The sequence below is a fragment of the Medicago truncatula genome, chromosome 7 (genome assembly GCF_003473485.1).
Source record: "Medicago truncatula cultivar Jemalong A17 chromosome 7, MtrunA17r5.0-ANR, whole genome shotgun sequence".
Classification (NCBI taxonomy): Eukaryota; Viridiplantae; Streptophyta; class Magnoliopsida; order Fabales; family Fabaceae; genus Medicago; species Medicago truncatula.
In genome coordinates this window covers 41,901,759-41,922,456 of record NC_053048.1, presented here as the reverse complement: position 1 = coordinate 41,922,456, position 20,698 = coordinate 41,901,759, and the positions used below count along the sequence as shown (strand labels likewise).

Here is a 20,698-nt window from a genome sequence, read left to right as displayed (position 1 = left end):
GTGCTCCCGGGGCACCGGTTAATGAAGCAAATATAGTAATTTTTGTATTGAAAGTTGTGTATTCAATGCATTAAAAGCTTAAAAAGTATATTTTTTTACTTACAATTTCTCCCTTTGGCTTCTTTAACCAGTGCCCCAACATGACTCTTTTTTTATAACAAAATAAAAGAATAATCAATGAGGTTGAGTCTAACGAAAAAAGTTGTATTTGTTGAAGTTGTTTGTAGTTTGTTATTTGTCATTCATTGTTCGGGTTCCGGGATGTTGAGTGTATAAATATGTTTTTGAGTCTTTTGAGCTAGCTTTTGGGATGAGATCCAAACCCATTGAACATAGTATCAGAGCTAGGTTAAAGAATGCAATGTGGAAATGTTGGTTGGGTATGAGGGTGTGTGTTGAAGTTAATTTTAAAGTTGTTTATAGTTAGTTATTTGTTCCACATTGCTCAGGTTTTCAGTTTGTTGAGTGTATAAATATGTTTGAGTAGCCTCATCCTTTTCATCCAATTTATATGTTTCAGAAAAGAGATGTGAGTCACTTGCTTAAGTAAGACGTCTACCCTAACCAATATGGAAATTGGACCTAGGCCCACGCTAGACGCGAGGGTGGGTGTTGAAGTTGATTTTGAAGTTGTTTATAATTTGTTATTTGTCTCACATTGCTTATGTTCTCGAGTTGTTCTATTTAATGTATAAATATGTTTGAGTATCATCATCATTTTCATCCAATTTATCTATCTCAAAAAAGAAATGTGAGTCAGAGGGGAGACGCTTGAGTACCACTTCTACCCTGACCAAAACATTTATAAAACAGAGATAGTCTTGCATATAGACACAAGCAATTAGACGCAAAATTTAGGCGCACATACATAAATCAATAAATTTTAAAGATAAATAAAATAGTCATATCAATTAGTATCACATCAATTCTTTTCTTTTTAATTTTTTAAATTTTATGTATGTGTGCCTAACATGTAATATTTGGTGTTGTGTCCAACCAAATATTTCTCTATAAAACAACACTTTCATTTTATTTTTTTAGAATAATCACTAATTTAATAAGATTTTAATGCTTGTTTTACACACACCTTAGAGCATAATTATCGACTGATACATGAGGATGGTTTCACAAATTTCAATAATTTTTGTATGTGTGGCTTGGATAATTGATATCGTATGAGAGTGTCTTTATTCACCATGGTATCTCTGCAAGGCAACGATGCTTTTCACTATCATTGCTTGTTTTTGCTAACTTTGTTATTTTTTAATTAATAGTGTGCGCTTTTATTATTGTAACAGAGTACTATTGTGAGATTAGTGACTTAATTTAAAGTTTTGGAAGAATTGTATGAATATTTAGGAAATATGGTTGGGTGATTTAAATAATTAAAAACATGAAGTAATATAATGTATTGATTGAGATTTGTTTATACCATTCATATAAGTGACATGAATATGGATGCTAATAGAGAGACAAGTACCATGTCTACTTTATTAAGATTTTAATGTGTGCTTTTACATGTGAGTTCTTAGAAGAGAGAGGAGTATGAATTAACACATTTAAGTACCATGTCTATTTTGAGATAGATACACCTGAATGATCACAAACATAAATATAAATATGTTGTAAAAAAAATATATGTGAGAATTGAACCATTGACCAATTTCATATGAGTGTGCAAAGCAAACATTAAAATCGTAATAGTAGTGACAATTCGTTAAAAAGTAAAAAGTGTTCTTCGAGAGATTTTGATTAAGAAAGACCAGAAATACTTGTACAGACACAACACCAAATTAAAATTATTTAGACGCACTCATTAAAATATACATCATTTAATAATACTAATATCTGTCGTTTTTAAAAAAATACTCCTATATTCCTCTGATTGGTCTTTTTGAAAAAGTCAACATATTTGTTTCATAAATTAGTAGTACTTGTAAAGAATAAGTATATTTTTGTCATTAAAAAGATTAATCATAATGCGTTTAAAATTAAGTATTGCTACCATATGTTCATAGTCCATACTTATGCGTAGCATTGACTTCCCTCAATGATTCAGCCATAATTGAAATTCTTTTATGTTTAATTCATCTACGTTAATTAATGATGATAATTAAGGGACATATTATAAGCAGTCTACAACTACCTGCATGCAATGTACAGTACATATAGTTATTACAATAATTAAATTACATATTGTATGTTGCCCTATCAAAATTAAGCTAACCAAATTAACCTTTTTAGTTGACATCATGATTTATATTTTCATTAAGTATTTTATAACATGTATTGGACTATGCATCAATCATGAAAAAAAAAGAAGAAGAAGAAAAATCAACCAAAAGAGACCCCCATATTGTATGATCTCAAAATGCAATTTGATTTGAAATAGATGTTACTATAACATAAAGTTAGTGCAACTACTTTGTAAGTTCTAAGTTTCCAAGTAGAGACTATAGAAGAATCAGGTGACAACAAGCTAGTGAAAGAAGAAAAGAATGCAATCTTAGAAACTTCAAAGATTCACACTGTCTTTGTCAAGCATCGCTGTCTTAATATGTTTTATTACTTTCCTACTTTTTTTCTCATTGATGAACATTTATTTCCTACTATTATTGTATATAGTAGTTGTCTATTTACCTTAATGTACTTTTATACTATTATTGGTTAATATTTTATTGTGCACTAATTGATTGCAGTGAATAGACCCCGACCCTCTCAATATCTTAAGAATACACTAGTGAAAATAGTTATTCATTTTTACGAATCGAAAAATGCTTCTATTATGAAATTGTAAAATATCACTTTAAATTATTCATCCATTGAATCATGTCACTTTAAGTGAATATGTCACATTGCATGCATGTTGATCCTAAATTAATGTCACATTGTGCATTGATAATTTACCGACAAATTAGTTTTAATTAAGAAATCTAAACCACGTACATTTTAAACCACCATGAAGAATAAGTTTCATCCTGACGAAAATCTAAGCAAAACACAATTCTTTATTTTGAAAAATCCTTAGATAATGCTCTTTTCAAATAATTCAGATACAAGCTATCCAAATTATTTGAAAACGAGAAAGAATATTCATCCTAAAGAGATGGACTCCAACAAACTGAGCCGCAAGCAAACCAATATTTGAGAGAAGCATATTATTAGATCGATTTCATCTATCTCGTGATAGAATCATAAAAGTCCAAATTATGGTTAATGATTGAAACAAAACTAAAAAAATCAAGCATCAAATGTACTTTGTTTTATTTTATATTTTATGAAGAAAAAAAGTGCACTTTATTTTTTAGTTGTCAATGACCCCAAACCCAAAGCTTCAATGACATTTAAATTCTATGTTCGCCATTTCTTGCTACAGCAAACACAAAATTATCAACATCTTCCTAAAGTAGATCAGGGGAATAGTATATATTCCATGAGCACAAAGCTTTCACTCATATCTTTTCTTTTTTGTCCATTTTAAAATAACAAATCTTTTAATCATTTTTTTTATAAAGGTAAACTAGCTCCATTTCAAAATTCATAAGAGCATCAATTAATACATGTGAAAAATCATGTAAAAATTTAGTCTCTAAACACACGTTTAGAGTATCTCTAATACAAGAATTCAATTTGGCTCTAATTAATAAACTTGATTACAAAATTTTAATGGCTCTGATTAAAAAAACATTTTATATTATTTTGTTATAATGGTGCTGTATACTGCATAAAATAGTAAAGTTGTTTTTCTCCAAATAATAACCAATTCATTGATAGCTAGCCCATCTCTGTATAAAATAAAGTAAAAAAGAATGCTATATACCATTGTCAGATAAATGCCTGATCACTTATTAAATTTTATTCGATGCATAAAGTATGGATGTTTTTGATGAGGCAATCAAGGTGTTTTACAAGTAGTATATATATCTAAACCTTCAAAACCCGACAGAATGTATAACCCAAATTTAATAATTTAGGTTGCTCCAATTTCAATATAGTCAGCTTGACCACGTTCTTTTCTCAAAAAGGAAAATTTTTTCACACTCATATTATAATTTGTTTAAGATTTTTTAGGTATATATCGAAAGTTCTATATTTACTACTAATAAGCTGCAGAATTACAGGATCTACCAACATATCACATACCTACAATTCAAACTAACATGATCAAGGGCACTTCCCACATTTTTAATATACTTAGTTTTGAAATAAATATTAAAATGTTTTTTGATAATATAAAAGGGAATGTTTAATAATAAGTTATTAACCATTTTTTTGGTTGTAATATGCAGGTGTTAAAAAAATATATAATTTATGGAATTACTTTGTTGGCAGAATTTATGAAATATGTGAAGTTAATCTCACAATCATTCATTCATTCTCATTTGAATCACAATCTTGTATAGCATAATTGACCGATTGAGGGAGTCATCATTGCTTGGTTCTTTGTGAAGGAAAGGACGATGGGAAGAAAAAAAAATGCTTTTTTTGTTGTGTTTCTCTTTTTATATATTTCTCAATTAATTAATCCATGTTTGACTACTTTTCTTAATTTGGGGACAAGCTAGTGAAAGTGGTAAAAGACACATCACCACGTCATATTCAATAGACAATTAATTAACCAAGCCTAATCCAAAACATTAAATTGTGGCCTTCATTAATTCTATTGTGTGTTTAGGCCTTTACCTGAATTTAAAAGCAAAATATTCTGTGAACCATGTATGAGAATATATATTACCTACCTTTAGCAAACTCTTTTCCGGCCATTATAAAAGATGGTATATATGCTCAAAACATTAGGGAAAGGTGAAATACTCCAATTAGGACCCTTTATGTTAGTGGAATATTTTTAATCAAGCATGAATAAAAGAAATTCGTATTCTTTGATACCTTCTACTTTGTTCTACATCCACCTCTTTAATTTTTTTTTTCCCTTCTTTCCCTTCATGGTAATAGAATAAAGCTGATTTGCAGAATTGGACGAACACGAGAATAAAGTTTAGTATGTTTGATCCTCTTCTTTATTTTTGTTGTTTGGTGATGATCACCATATGATTTGTTAAATAAATCTCTTTCTCTTGTTTAGTTACTTAACTTTATTGTTTTTCTTTACATTCCAACTTTGAGGTGAAGTTTGCGAAGAGACAAGCGAACATAATTGCTCATACTTTAGCTAGAGCAACCTGTTCTTGGTTAGTCACTGGATTTTTATATATCTTTCTAGTATTGAACATTGGTTGATTAATGATAATAGTTAACTTTGTTTTGATAAAAAAAAAAAAACTTCGTTGTTTATCTTCTCTTTTTGTCAAAAAGGAAAAAGAATTACTATAAGTGCATCTCTAATAACGAACCAATTAGGAGATGTTCATTAACTTATTTTTGACAAATCGTGTTGTGTTGCATTACTTTTACGAGTTTTTTGTGCACCAACTTTAAATGAGTTGCATACATGATATCTCACTAAAATAAAATCGTACATCGATCTAAAGAGTTTTTTAGGGTATATGCTCTTATTTTCTTATAGTGGAGCAATTAAGTAAAAAAAAAAAGTAATCAACCATTAAATAATAAACCATTTTATCGATTGTTCATTTTATAACATTAAGGACTTTCAATTGAAGATGCTCTAAATGGTGAAACAATTGACATAGTGACATGAAATAACATGACATGCCTACTTGTTTGAGAATGAAAATCAGGATGAAGATAATGTTAATGAATTAGATCATTACAAAACAAAACAAAACAAAATTAAGAATCCAATGACATTTGACGCTAATCACGACATATGTTTAGCTACTTGTGATATGATGGTCACTATCTATCTAAGTTGGCAAGCAAAAAGGTGTACAGTAGGAGTATGTCAAACTTTTCCATTTGAAGTTGTTGGTGGTGGTGGGTGCTGAGAATGCCTCGGGGGATGTTATTAATTAGGGTGCATATCATGTTTAATTATTAACTAATAAACTAGTAAATTAATTAATTAATTAACATAAACTTTGTCCTATTCAAAAATCTAAGCTAGCTGGCTAGCAAACTTTTAAATTTGGGTTGTGAAAAGTTGTATACTTTTCATACCATTCATTTTGAAGACAAATATTTTTTGGTTGTTTTCTTATGGCCGTGGGTATGGAATGCCTTGAAGAGTTGGAGTGTTACTTAAGTGGAGTATATTATAATGGTAATTGGGCAACTTACTTTACGGAGTGTGTTGTTCATCATTGTACATAGTATATTGATTTCGATGTTGAAACTCGAAGCTTCAAACTTACTTTGATTATTAGCTTTTAGTACTCAAATACCATCAAGAGTTTTTCAATGACAAATGATTTTGGTAGGTTTGGCCCACTTTATCTTCATCATGATATGGTTAGCCCACCATATGACTGTTTTTCAATGACAAAACTGTGAGTATCATTGTTATCAATCTAAGAGTTTTGAAGTCCGATCTTATGATTCTCTAAGACTTAACTCATATAAACTTTTTCTAATGAAGAAAAAATAGGTACTCATGTTGTGTACCAATAAGACCATGTACAATGGTTCAACACAATAATACCATTCAACACCTACTTTTTCAATTCCCAACATTCCACATCATTTTCTCTCTCTTAATTCAACACTCATTCAATTTTTACCTCTCCAATGGTTTTTTCATTCAACACCCTACCCCACCACCTTTTATTTCTTATTCTTTATTTAATTTTATATTTTTGTTTTTATAATTACATAAAATTAAAATTATCGATTATAATTAAATTAAAATAAAGATACACTTAATTTTTTTTTGTTTGTAAAAACAAAATTTATTTAAATAATTTATTTATATTTTCTTAACTTAAAATGCAATACAACAAACTAAGCACGCAACACACAAATAACTTAAAATGCAAGACAACAAACAAGCACACAACACACAAGTAATTTATTTAGTACGATACAAATCATCTTCAATCATGAAACATTCCAAACTTTGTCCATATGTGCTTCACTAGATCTGCTTGCAATTCGTGATGAACATTTGGATCACGCAACTCGGATCTAGCACGCACATGATTTGCAAAAGTGGGTAACACCTCGGTCGAGTATGGTTGCTGTGTATTAGAATAATTTTGGTTGTTGAAATGGTTATTATTGGGATCCATTTCACTAAAAATAAGATTAAAACTTCACTTAGTTTGCTAATAGAAAGATAATAATAAGAAGAAGATAGTGAAAAATTTGGTTTTTTTTTCTGTGTCCAAATCAAATGAACCAAGTCTCTATTTATAGAGAAAAAAAAAATCATGAATTTTGGTATAATTTTTTTTTTAAAAAATTAATTTACAACGAAATAATTGAGGTTAAATTATGAAAATGATAAGAATCCGGACAACCAATTAAAACGCGCCACGTGTCCTTATATTTCCAAAATGTGTTTCTCTCTCCGACCGTCTGACCTCTCACGCGCCCTGTCGGCGCGTGTGTTGCACGCGCCAGTTTTCAGCCAATTTCGCGCTGCCACGTGTCCGGCCTGGCAGGGTTCAATTGTGTTGAATTGGTTCACCTTCTCTCTCTTCTCTTCCCTCATTCAACAGACTTTCAACACACCATTGGAGGGGAAATTGGTGTTGAATGTGCCATTAAACAAACCATTGTAAGTGGTCTAAGATAAGAAAATAAATTATGCGGTAGATCGCATATATTAACACGTTCATAACATCGGTGGTCATCAATCTTGGTCTGTGATAGTTCATAAAAGTGTAAACTTTTATTTTCATGTTATCAATCAAAATATCACAGTTGAACATGAATTGTCTGGTCTTGATCAAACTTTCACTAATATTCGACTATATAGACATGGATTCCTAGACTACAAGAGAGTCAGATCCAAAAAACAGAGGAAAAAAGAAGAAAGTGACGTCCATTAGAGTTTTTTATTCTTCTTGTGGATAGGCAAACAATAATTATTGGAAACTCGCACACATAAGTGGATGAGACAAAGTTTGAACCCTGATTACCACGTTCGATCTAACAATTTTGACATTTTTATCGGTCAAGTTAAAATTTGTAAACTCCATTTAAAAGTTTTAGATTATTAATATAGACGAAAGCATTGGCATTGACATTGCATATGCGATCTATTATAGAGTGTTAAATTGTTCAATATTTATTTTTTATGTAGTATATAGTGTTACATCGTAATCATCAGAAAATACACGTAAAAAAATCAATGGATGGAATCTCTGACAATTTCTTGTGCAAAAGATCATGCTTTGCAGTTTGCAGAACTTTGTAAGGGATTAGATAATCTGTGAAATTATTCCCTTCCCAAAGTGTAACTTTGATGTTCTCTTTTGTTTATTTTATTTTATAATTTTATGTTTATTCGATTTTCTTTACTTGTCTTGTTCTACATAAATTGCTAGGACTACTTAATATTAATAATGTGGACCAAATGAGTAAAAAAATGGACCCGGGAACCGAATAGGATGACCCAACCTAAAACTAACAATTAGGCTCATATACGATTCTTAGCTTTGCTTAAATTTACGTTATACTTTTGTTTGTATACAAAAAGAGTGGTTCAACTATTGAAAAAACAAAACAGATCAGACAAAGTAATGGTTAAAACTTAGCTGTTGCTGACTAAGAAAATCACCACAGTGCATACTTTTGTGTGAAAAATAAAATCAAGAAAATTGATAGTAAGACTCCTTAGAAAAAGAAAGTGATAGTAAGTCCAAAATTTGATTACAAATGTTTGAAAAAAGAGTTTTATCTTTTTTTGAAAGAAAATGTGTGAAAAAAGAGTTGGCACAAGAAAACTGCAAGGACGGATATGAATGTTGCACGTTTGATATCTCAACTGTGCCTCTTCAAAATCACACTGATCTACCGCTATTTGAAAAACATACCATGTCACCCGACAACAAAAGGCTTAAATATGAAAATAGTCCCTGTAAATATTGACATTTTGGTTTTAGTTCATGTAAAAATATTTTTTTGGTTTTAGTCTCTGTAAATATAAAAAAATTGGTTTTGGTCCTTGATATTTTGTTTTAGTCCTTGTAAAATTGATTCATATTGGATTTGGTCCTTGTAATATGTAAAATATTTGATTTTAGTCCTTCAAAACGAGGACTAAAATGAATATTATAGGGACCAATTTTAATATGAAATGATTTTACAAGGATTAAAACAAAATACCAATGATCAAAACCAAATATTCTATATTTGCATGGACTAAAACAAAAAAAAATTTTTACAGGGACTAAAACCAAAACGTCAGATGTTTGCAGGGACCATTTCCATATTTAAGCCACAAGAAAATTGTACACTGTTTGATTTATAAAACTGTTTATGGGACATGACAAACTAGAGACAAATGACATGACAAAAACAAAAAAAATTATCCCTTACTTAAACGCAACACGAATATGTAACTTTTTGTTTCACTTATAAGTTTATCTAAGATACATTTGATAAAAAAAAAAAAAAATTATCTTGAAATACAAAAATAGCTTTCTGTACAACAAAATTTATTCAATAGCATGTCTTATGTTGTTTGTACAATATATACCATTTATCAAATCAAACACATCCCAAAATGTTACAACCGACTGAAAAGATAAAAGGGAAATTAAAATAAGGCGAAACTTCAAAAAGAAAAAAAAAATACTACATGCACAATTTTTTTTTTTGACGCAAACATGTACAATTTTCTTGAGAGTGAATTTTAAATCCTCGAAATCAAATTTATTGAGTACATGCCATGTGTTCTTTTTTTGAGGAAATTAAGTTCTAGTAGGCAAAATAAAAAAATAGTAAATTTTGTTATTTAAAAATCACTTTTATCTGAGTTTAAATCATTTTATTTTAAAAGTGAGTATAAAATAATAGTTTTTGGCAGAGGGAATGTATAAGAAAATATATAGGGTGTAAAAAGAAATCTACTTTCAGTAATTGAGAGCCCATTAAGCAAAGGCTCAATCGTTCATGAGTTTTCCATGAGTTCTCACGCACTCGCACATGCATCATCGTTCTTCTCTTCTTCGCCGGAAAATTTGCATCGCCACGAAGTCGTAGATCAGCTCCGCCGTCACTTTCCGGCCATCCACCATCTTCTTTTGTGAGTTCTATACTTTCCTTGTTGTCTCTATGCGAATTTCAACTAATATTGATTCATGTTTAGTTGTTGCACTGCAAGTGTTTGACAAATTGCATCACTAAGTTTTTTATTTTTTATTTTATTTTATTTTTTACATATTCTGTTATTCAAAGAGATTCAAAGTGTCATGTGAAGTTTTAAATTAAATTGGGTTTTTTTTTTTTTTTTTGGTTACCATGTTATGAGTAAGAAGTTACCATGTTACAAGGTTCTCCCCCTTAACCGGATTTTTGCATACACAAGAGTCAGAAATTCAACAACTTGCTTAAGGGGCTCAAGTCCCTAACCACTTGGACCAATCCATTATTGGTAATTAGACGGGCATTTGGTTCTTTTGATGAAGTTCATTATAATTTTTCATTGATGCTTTGGCATGTAATGTAATTAAGGAAACATAAAGTATATTTAGCCCCTATATAATTTCATTCACTCTGTAGTGTGTTGAATGACAGATAATTCTCTTCTCTATCTCTATCTCTGCAAAGCTATATAGTAATTTGAACTAGTTAAGTCCGTTCTCCCTTACAGTGGATAAAGGTTGTTTTTTGGTAAAAAAAAAAAAAAAAAGGCTTTGTATACCATAAATACAAGGGTTTGAAATTGTTATGTGACATATATAACAAGCTGCACCTATGTTGCATTATCTTTTAGTGGGCTTTGGGACTATTTTGATTGAAGAGTAACTAGTTAATGAACAACACTTGGTTTATTCATCACATGTAACTATAAACTTTTATTGTGCAAGAGGGAAGTATATTCCAATCATTAAGCTAAAAGCTAAATAATCTATCTTTTGTTTTAGGAATAAATAACTGCTTTAGAAGTTCCAAGGACAAGCCTTATTGCAATGGCAAAGTTGTTGCTTTATGAAATGGTGTTCGCGAATTCAAATAATAGAAGGATGATGTTAATTCCCCCTAACTTCTTCATCCTTTGGGAGTGTTGGTTCGGAGGGGAGAGGAATAAGAGAACTCGTAACGAATTAAGGCTTATTTGGCATATTACGATTTGGGTGTTATGGAAAGCTAGGAATAATCGAGTATTTAATAATCAAATTACGGAGGTGGGCGAGATTGTGGATGAGATAAAGGTGTTATCGTGGCGTTGGTCTTTGGATCGTATCCTTATGTCGCCGTGTTTGTACTATGAATGATGTTGGAATCCAAAGGAATCTCTATTGCGACTGGTTTAAGGCAACCTGCTGGTTTTAATTATGTTGGAGAGGGGTGGTCAGTTTGGTCCCTGGTGTTTTCTGCAGGTTTTTTTCTGGTTTTTTCGCCTACTGGCTGTTTTGGTTCTCTGCTGCGGTTAGGTGTTTTTGTTCCTGTTTTTCTTCTGCTGTTATTTGCGCTGCTGTGTATTGGGGCAGTAGGCTGGGTTTTGAGTGGCTGTTTTGTCAGTTAGGCGGGCTGCAGCAGTGTTTCTGCCATGCTGCTAGGACAGTTAGAGGGGTATTGCCTTGTATTGCAATTATAGGGGAGTGCTGCTATGTCATTTGTATTTGTATTGTTCCCTTTGCAGGCTGAGTATGTCTTTTACTAGCTTTTCTTAATAAAATTTTCCGTTTCAAAAAAAGATCATGGGGTGAGGTTGTGCACATTTGTTTTACCCATAGGACCCATCATGATGGACCTCATGATATTTGACTCCCCTTTATTAATAATTGACTTAAAGTGTTTTAGGGGTAGGAACGTGTGCAACGAGTTGTTTAGTTGTGCTCTATTTTGAGTTTTTGGGTGCATTTGGTTATAAGCATAATGCAAGAAATAACGGTGTGAAAATCTTTCTTGTCATATTCTTTAGGAGAAGTGTCGGAGATATAAAAAACCAATTTTGTGCCTTCATATAGTTTTACAATTGGTTCTTGGAACATATCAACTGTCTCAATGACCAAGTATTAACATAAGGTATAGTGGGCCTATGCATTTGTCCAAGCTTTGAGCATAAAAGGATTTTTTTTTTTGTTTTTGACATTGAGCACAAAAGGATCTTACATGAAGCGCATATTGGAGATATGAAAACTAAACCTGTGCCTTACCTAACAACTTAATGCTTGTTTAGATTACAGTTAGCTCTTCCCCAACCAAATCCTAATTTAAGGCACATAGTACCATGTCTAATTGTTCTGTGTTTGACAAATTGCATGACTTGAAATTTTTACACATTCTGTTTTTCAAATAGAGTCAATGTGTGTGGGATTTGGTTCTTTCAATGAGGGGAATAAGAAATTCGAATTTGAGCTGAATACAATTCTTCTATCATACCCCTTTTGGGTTCAAATTTAAGTCTTTGCTGCAACATTGGATTTTCAAGCTCGACTCAAAACTGGTTTCTTTTTCGGAGAATATTTTAAGGCTTTCATCTAACCATTTTGTGTGTGTGTGTGTATTAATGTATATATCTAATTTAACTGAAAGTATTGGTGCTTATATTATTCTTTAATGATGGTTTGAGATCTAGAGACTAGGGCCTAGTTTTTTCAATTTGTGCGATATCAATCCAGAACTGATGAAACACAGGTAAAAACATGCATAAAACTTCATTTTTTCAAAAATAAAAATAATTAATTAATTTTTTTTCAAATAAAATGGAAATGTTGGGGCCTGTGGGCCAGCTTTAGCCCACAGGGCATTTTAGATTGTGTTGCTTATATGATTGCGGGCTCCTTGGCTTTGGGGTTTTTTTGTCCCCTAAAACATGGGTTGGGGTCAAGCTTTGTGGGTTTGCATAAATTGACAGCTCTTCCTGTGGAGAGGATACATACAATGGCAATATTTTCAGTGACATATTGAAGTGTAGGTAGTGTTCACTGTTCAAATATAATTTGCAAATTAATCCATACTTTGTTGATATGTTGAAAAAAAATTGATTTAATTCCAATATGATATGATAACTGTGTTGTTAAATGTCTAATCTAATAGCGTAGCTTACTTCGCATATCAATTTCCTTGTTGGGATTTCTTATTCAGAATCAACAATTGATGTGCATTTTTCTTTGTTTATAGTTGCCAACAAACATTGCTTCAGATTCATGAAATGCTGACAATTATGAAACTGCAATTTTGATTGAAGCTGGGTTTCTGGATTGTAATTTTATCATCACCAATGGGTTATAGATGTATTCAGTGTGGTTTTACCATCAATACACTTTATTTTCAGTATTCTCCGGGTAACATTCGCTTGATGAAATGTGTAAGTCTTGTCTATTACCATTCTTTTCATATTGTTTTGAATCTCTCTCTACATAGTGAATTGATTTTCAGACCCTTTTGTAATGGTAGGAGAATTGCAAGGCTGTGGCAGATGAATACATAGAATGTGAAATCATGGTGCTTAGCTGTTCTTCATCTCACTGCTTTAATTAAAAGTTGATTTTTTTTTCATTTATTTTTATTTAGTTTTGAAATTCCGATTTTCCTATTCCCTTTTGCAGATTATTGTAATAGATATAATACTTCACAAACCGAAGGCCTATAGACATCTTCTTTACAATGTAATCAATCAAGAAGCCATGAAGTTTCAGGTATACGAGTTTCTTCATGAGTAGCCGTGCATGGTTGTACTGTATAATTGTTTTGTTGTGTGAGCTTTTAGTTGTTTTCATGTATATTTAGTGAATGCGAAAATTGTTTTTACTGCTTTGGAAGTTACAACCTTCCTCTTGATTTTATATAGTTTAAGGGGCAATACTTAGGTCATATAAACCTTCCTCTTGTTTTCATGTATATTTACTAAACGCACCTTCTCACACCCTGCACATTGAAGGTGCTGGAGACTGCAACGAAGGCAGTCCATAGTTGGATATTATAATTATTTAGTGTTGGAAATCCTGCTTTCATTGCAGTCCGCCCCTAGCCGCCTAATTGCAGCATTTGGCATGTGTAGTGTTTACAAAGCTAGTGCAGCCATCATCTTACAAGCTGATTTTGTAAGGTTGAGTTATACCCAATATAAATATAATCAATAGTTTTTCAATATATAAAACAAACAGATATGTTGCAGTAGGTCCTTTCACTTTAGCCCTATCCATGTGCACAAGGCACTTGTTCTGCCTTATAGTCAAGTAAAACCTTCATGAATAATATGCATGTTTTTTTGTGAGAGTCCATTTTCTATACAAGTATTCACAGGAAATCATCTGAGTAGCACATTGCTTGCTAAATATTTATTTTAACATTACGGATGGTATAAATAGTGTTAAGAATTACGAGATCCAATTTATCTACTGAGCATTTTATAGTGGTCTCGTCATTCACCTTTTCCAATACTAACAAGTGACTCATACATTTTGAAAATTTTGCAGGGACTACTCTGGAAATTGGCTGTCATTTTTCTTCTTTTTGATGCATGTATCCATTCTCATCATCTTATAGGATTTTATTATTTTAATGCCTTGGGATTCAGAGCATAAATTTTAGTTTTTGTTTTTCAAAAGCATATATGCGGGCCTTACAGTTTGGTGAAGACAGGTATTTGATCTTGGAAAGCAGCAAGGGTAAACTGGGTTCATCAATGAGCTACTCATCACTAGTGTCGATGTGTTGCAAGGTTCAGATAACTGAATACTAAATCACCTTTTCCTCAAATTACTCAGTTCAGAATTTTTGGTAACTTGATCACTGTTTTATGGTTTTCATTGGCAGATGCTGATCGACGTCTGCTTTGGGAACTTTATGTTTCTTTTAACCTTCTTCTTTATGGTCAAGATGTTTCTCCATATATCAATCAGTGTCTCCAGGTATATACTTCTGATGTATATGTCATACCATACTTGTAATGAAGAAAGGAATAATTGGTTAGCATACTTCCCATTTAATTCTGCAGAAAAAACGAACAAAGTGTTAGTTATTTTAGCATTTTGAAAAAGATTGAGTAACAAAATTGTCCATTAGGAAACTCATTAATATATTAAAATTGTTGATGAAGAGCTTTATGTTTTGTTTTAATTTTACTTATGTACAAAACATGATACAATGTGGAGAATTACTTCTCAAGTCTTGTGTTACAAATAAGAAAGTTATGGAAACCATCAATGTTTTGCTCACCAAGAACTGAATCGAATAATAAGAGCAGAAGGTTCAACGAATAAGATTTGTCCCATCCTTAGACATGGAGTTACACGTATTCGATAAAAATAAAAAATTCATATCAGGTTCCATATAATAGAGCATAAAATAAAACAATGAAAAACAAAAATAAACTCCAGGTAGGTCAGGCCAAAACTCTCAAAAGTGTCAGTCCAAGTAGTTTGCGTCCCCCTTAAAGCACCCCCCAAAATCCTTATATAGTTGGGGTTTTCAAAAGGAGTCTAATTCAGAAGACAATATAAAACAAAATTGGGCCACAGAAACTCCAGACTGTGTGGCACGGCTGTACACATGGCATATTCTGGTTCAGCCTATTTATCCATTTCAGCACAGCAAGCCTTTCAGCACTTGTTTGGCTCTGTGTGAATATAGAATAATATAGAGTTTTATTATCTGTCTAGCTCAGCATTCAGGAAGCTACAAAGGTATTAGCTCAATGCAACCTTGGTATCCGTTAGTTAGGCTTCTGCCAGCCTGTACTGTGCTTCCTGGCGCTGACAGTTACAAACTGTCTTACAGTTAGTTTCTGTGAGTGTAGGTTAACTCTAATGTGAGTGAAGAATAAGTTTCATATAAATCATTGTAATCTGAACTTTTCAGTTCAGTTTCTTCATTCAATCGATGTAACATGATTGAGTTTACAATTCTCTGTTTTTCTCATTTCTATTAGGTTCGTTTAGTCTTTATGCCTAAATATATTCATGTGTGCAGATGCAATGACATTTTGCTTGGTCTCCTGATTTCATGTTACTCCAAGATTTTTCTTATTGCCATGACGGTAATGTCTGTAATGCAGAACTCTGAGTTGGTTCATACACTTACATTTATTCTTAGCTTTAAAAAGTCGGTTCCGTCAGTTTTATTGTTGACTACTTCTTGTGCCTGTTTATGATGTGTTGTTAAACGGACAATATCTCTATAACGTTCAAGTATATTTCCTGTAGGTCTGGGAATTTCCATCTTCTGTGATCTTCATTATTGAATTATTTTGCTTATCATCTAATGCAGTAGCATTAAAAGGTTAGTAATTGTTACTGACCCTAGTCGAAACTTCACAATAATTTGGCATTAGCAGTTTTTTTATTTTTAGATATTATTTATTTATATTTATATTATTGTGATTCCTGTATGTTGTCCTTAAATTTTTCTCTGTTCCACCCCCAACTTTCGTACAAATCATTTTTCTAATGAGTTTCTTTCATATGTATGGTATTTTGTTATTTTTGTGTTAGTTTGAATAGCTATAATAGTTATTAAATTAACATAAACGGTGATATGTGCTTCAGTACTTGTCCCATATGAGAAATGATTTGTTGAAGGGAATAAAATTGAAATGAAAGTATTATCTGTGTGTTTCATCAAACATGGAACGAGTACATTTTTTACATTGACAATCCAACTATTATTCCATTTGATAGATTGCCTTTAGGAGTATAAACACAGTTTTATTATGCAAACAAATTGATTTCCTTCCCATTCCTGTGATCCGAATGTATGTTTCCATAACCAAAACCACATTTACTTTTTTTCTTGGATCTTAAAAGAAGTGTTTGCATTTGCTTGTGCATTTTGACATTCTGGCGGAAATTTTTCTCTAAGATGGATTGTTGTGATTTAGTTATGATAACCATGCTTACAGTTGAACACTGATTAACATTTCTTATCAACTAGTGATGACGGAGTCAAGTATGAGTCGATGTGTATGGACCTGCTTCAGTGCATATGCTATCAAGTTGTTTTTCATTCAGGCACCTGAGCTCATATTGTTGGGGAAACTAATGCAAGGCTGGAGTCAAATGCCCTTCACACTGTCTTTAAAGTCAGTTTTTGTTTAGTTTTTGTTTGTTTCTTTTAGTAGCAATATTGTATGGCCAATGGCTATTGTGTTTGTGAACTGTATGTCTAAATCCTTCACTTTCTTTTTCCTTAAATTTGATTTGAACGATGAACTTTATTAGTTTGTTCCTTGTTTATGATGTGAATGCTTGCATGAGGATGGTTTACAGCGAACCATCATGGATAACTATATTATAAATCGTTGAGATTCATCGGTTGTAACTTGGATGATTGAGATTCATAACTTAGCCAGTGTAATGCTACCTACACAAATATTAGTGGAATTGTACACATGTGGTAACACTGAGAATTTGTTATTTTTACCCTTTGAGCTTATATGAATTCATATGTAGACTGGAGAGTCAATCATATGACAAGAGTTGAGTAAATAGTGTTATTGATTCGACCAACTAAAATGAACATGGTAAAGAAAAATATCAAGCACCACCACTTCCAGAGAACTTTCATACAGTCTTGATAAAGAAATAACTGTTAACAACTTCAAGACATAAAATCCCAAATTAAAAAGGTTTGTTATTACCATATATGAAGGACACAAGTATAACAAATGCTCAATGTTAGCAACATAAAGGTTGAGCAGTATTTTACTGTCTAAAATCAAATGTTACAGAAACAAACACGATTTCTTTATAGGAACCATGAGCAAATATCTAAGAAGTATCTCCACGGCGAAAGTGAGTCAAATGACAAGCGACTAAAAGTGTGTTTGTGTAAAGAGCTTGCATAATAAGAGCTTATATATTGAAAGTGAGTATATGTCATAAGCTATTTTTATTACTTCATTTGAGCACATTTACAAGAGTGTATCTAAAACACACTCTAAGAATACGCAATCTGTTATATGGATTACCACGATTTTTACACATCAAAGAAAAAAAACCAGTTTAATTGAGGTAAAAAAAAAAACATAGGCAACGTCTAAACATTGCAAATCCATTACTTCAACTACAACCATGTTGGAACTTGGAACAAGAACTACTTTGAAGAATTGAGAAGTAGTCAAAATCATAATACTTGTTCATTAAGAAAAAATATTAACAAGCTCCTACCCTAATTGTTAAGTACATTATCCTATAAAAAGGCCTCCTTGTACTATGTTTTGGTATCAAACTATCAATTGAATTGAAGAAACGAACGATCCCTCCCTCGCTTTAATGTCCCACGGATATCAAACTTGTTCATACAATGTCATTCTACATGCATATCAAACAAACAAGCAAACCATAATCCAAAAGTTGTACCCAATTTTTTTGATCCAATTAATTTCAAGTTTACTATGAATTCATTTATTTAACTAGCTCAATTTTAAGCTCACATTCGACTAATTTCGAATCATGAATAAGTTCAACAGATTAATTATTTACTTGAGTCTTAAATTATTTTTAAGTTTGTTAAGTTTAGTGTCATTATAAGTGCAATGTATGTCGTAACATATTGATGTGATTTAGGTAATATCCATAGTAAAATAGAGACATGAGAAGACAATTTTATATCAAGTGTGATTATTTTTAAACTTTACGGATAAAGTGTCGATCTGTTGGATGTTGATAACAAATTAAAAATAAAGTGTCGATCTCGTTACATTTTCAGCATCGCTCCGAAACTTCTTTTTTACTAACTTTTTTCTTTTTCCATTTTTATGAAAATACTTAAGCATCTCAGTTGCTGCAAATTTGTAACTGTAACACTGCATTTGCAATTTGGTCTCCTAACCAACATGTTACCTTGCAATTTCAACACTGCATACATTCTGTTACAAGTCCACCTGCCTTGATTTTGGCATTTTCCTCACACTTTAGCTAATATTTTTAGTATAAATTAGAGGAAATGGAGTGAACCAAAAAAGCGAGGCAAAAAATGTTGAATCAGATAGAGAACTGAGAGACATAAGAGAAAAAGAAATAGAGAAAATGTAGAGAAAACACAAATCCAACTTTCTTCCTTGTAGATCCCATTTCAATACCCTAAAGCCTTCAATCAACATATTTAAAGTGAAATGAAATATGATGACAATAATAAAGTGAAATGAAAGGATTGTTTGGGTCTTTCATCAAATGTTGATTAACTTCCTATATTCACGAAGAGAATGTATGTTTACATGATCGAACAAGATAATGAGTAAAGGTATTGAAAAGGGATATAAAGTTTTCCCTCCATCTCATAATATGTGTTATCTTTTTTAAAAAACTTGTCTTAGATTATTTGTCCCTTTTGCAATATCAATACAACATTTATTACGTTTTTCCACTAACATACTCTTATTTATTACATTTCAATCATCTATAGCTATTCGACTAACTATAATTATAAGATGTTTTAGTAGATGATAATTTACCATTAAAATCAACATTATTAATTATTTCTTTAATAACTGTGTAAAACTCAAATAAGACATTATTGTCAGAGGAAGATAATAATAAATAGTCTAACTAGAATATACGGTAAATTCAAAAATAGGGTAGGATGCTTAGTTGGTAAGTAGTTATATATAGTATAAAAGTAAGACTATCCACAATGGTGGGTGCTTCATCTATTTAGCACCATATTAAATAGGCACCCTCATTGTGGAGTATAATAAATAGTCTAACTAGAATATACGGTAAATTCAAAAATAGGGTAGGATGCTTAGTTGGTAAGTAGTTATATATAGTATAAAAGTAAGACTATCCACAATGGTGGGTGTTTCATCTATTTAGCACCATATTAAATAGGCACCCTCATTGTGGAGTATAATATATGGATGGCTATAGAGAATGGTGGCTATGGAAGCACCCTCTCTCTCTTCATTTTTTATGGGTCTCTTTTAATAAATCTTAATAAAATAAATAAATTTTGTTGAAATGTAATTATATAAAATAATTCATAGGACCTATTTAGTAATTTCTTTTAAGGTGATGGGTTGGAGAAAATGAGTGTTTATTAAGTATTACCATAAAATAAGTGATGTCTAACATATAAAATTAATTTAAGCACTCAGTTTAAGATGCTCTGTTGTAGATAATCTAAGGTGAGTGATAATCGAGAAAAACTACGACTTCTTGTTTGTCGTTCATTTTCATCAATACACAACTGTGATGTCCACCAAATTCGGACTAATCAGTTTTCCATTTCTTTAAAACATCAATGCGTTTGATTCTTAATTTTCGTCTTCGTAAAAAACATCACTTCTCTAATAATAGTAATTTATACCTTTCTCTCTTTTCTCCTTAACAAATCTAGCTGTCACCATTTTTTTTCTTGATACATTGAAGAGTGATTTAGAGTCATTTTAACTCAAAATTATCCCTCTGAAACAAACACACCCTTAGTAGTAGATTATTGCATGGATTCGTTTCTCTTGGTATAGAATAGAATTGTATAGCTTTTGTGTTTGAGAATGGTATCCGTCACTTTTTTCGTTCTAAAATTTTGATTTGGATGTTAAATTATAGGCTAAAATATGGTTTTAGTCCCTGCAAATATGCCTCGTTTTGATTTTAGTCCCTGGTAAAAAAAATTTTTGTTTTTGGTCCCTGCAAAATTTTTTGTTTTTGAAAATAGTTCCTGACCCCACTTTTGTGATGATTTGCATACGTGGCACATTATAACTGAACCAATTTTGTAG

At 31.5% G+C, this 20,698-nt stretch overlaps 1 protein-coding gene across 5 annotated transcripts; it reads left to right on the top strand.

Moving 5' to 3' along the window:
- Positions 1-9,906: 9,906 nt before the first annotated feature.
- On the top strand, positions 9,907-17,376 carry LOC11417627 (protein ARV 2). Of its 5 annotated transcripts, XM_024769516.2 has the most exons (11): positions 9,907-10,111; positions 10,953-11,408; positions 13,156-13,342; positions 13,432-13,479; positions 13,584-13,673; positions 14,454-14,499; positions 14,616-14,698; positions 14,794-14,888; positions 15,949-16,015; positions 16,182-16,257; positions 16,909-17,376. In XM_024769516.2, exons 3-11 carry the CDS (start codon positions 13,256-13,258, stop codon positions 17,070-17,072), a joined length of 756 nt encoding a protein of 251 aa, XP_024625284.1. In that variant the 5' UTR covers positions 9,907-10,111; positions 10,953-11,408; positions 13,156-13,255; the 3' UTR covers positions 17,073-17,376. The 5 variants fall into 5 exon arrangements, with proteins under 5 accessions (XP_024625284.1, XP_024625288.1, XP_003624961.2 ...); XM_003624913.4 differs by lacking the exon at positions 10,953-11,408 and having other exon boundaries at positions 9,938-10,111; XM_024769519.2 differs by lacking the exons at positions 9,907-10,111; positions 10,953-11,408 and adding an exon at positions 11,415-12,945.
- The last annotated feature ends 3,322 nt before the right edge of the window (positions 17,377-20,698 follow it).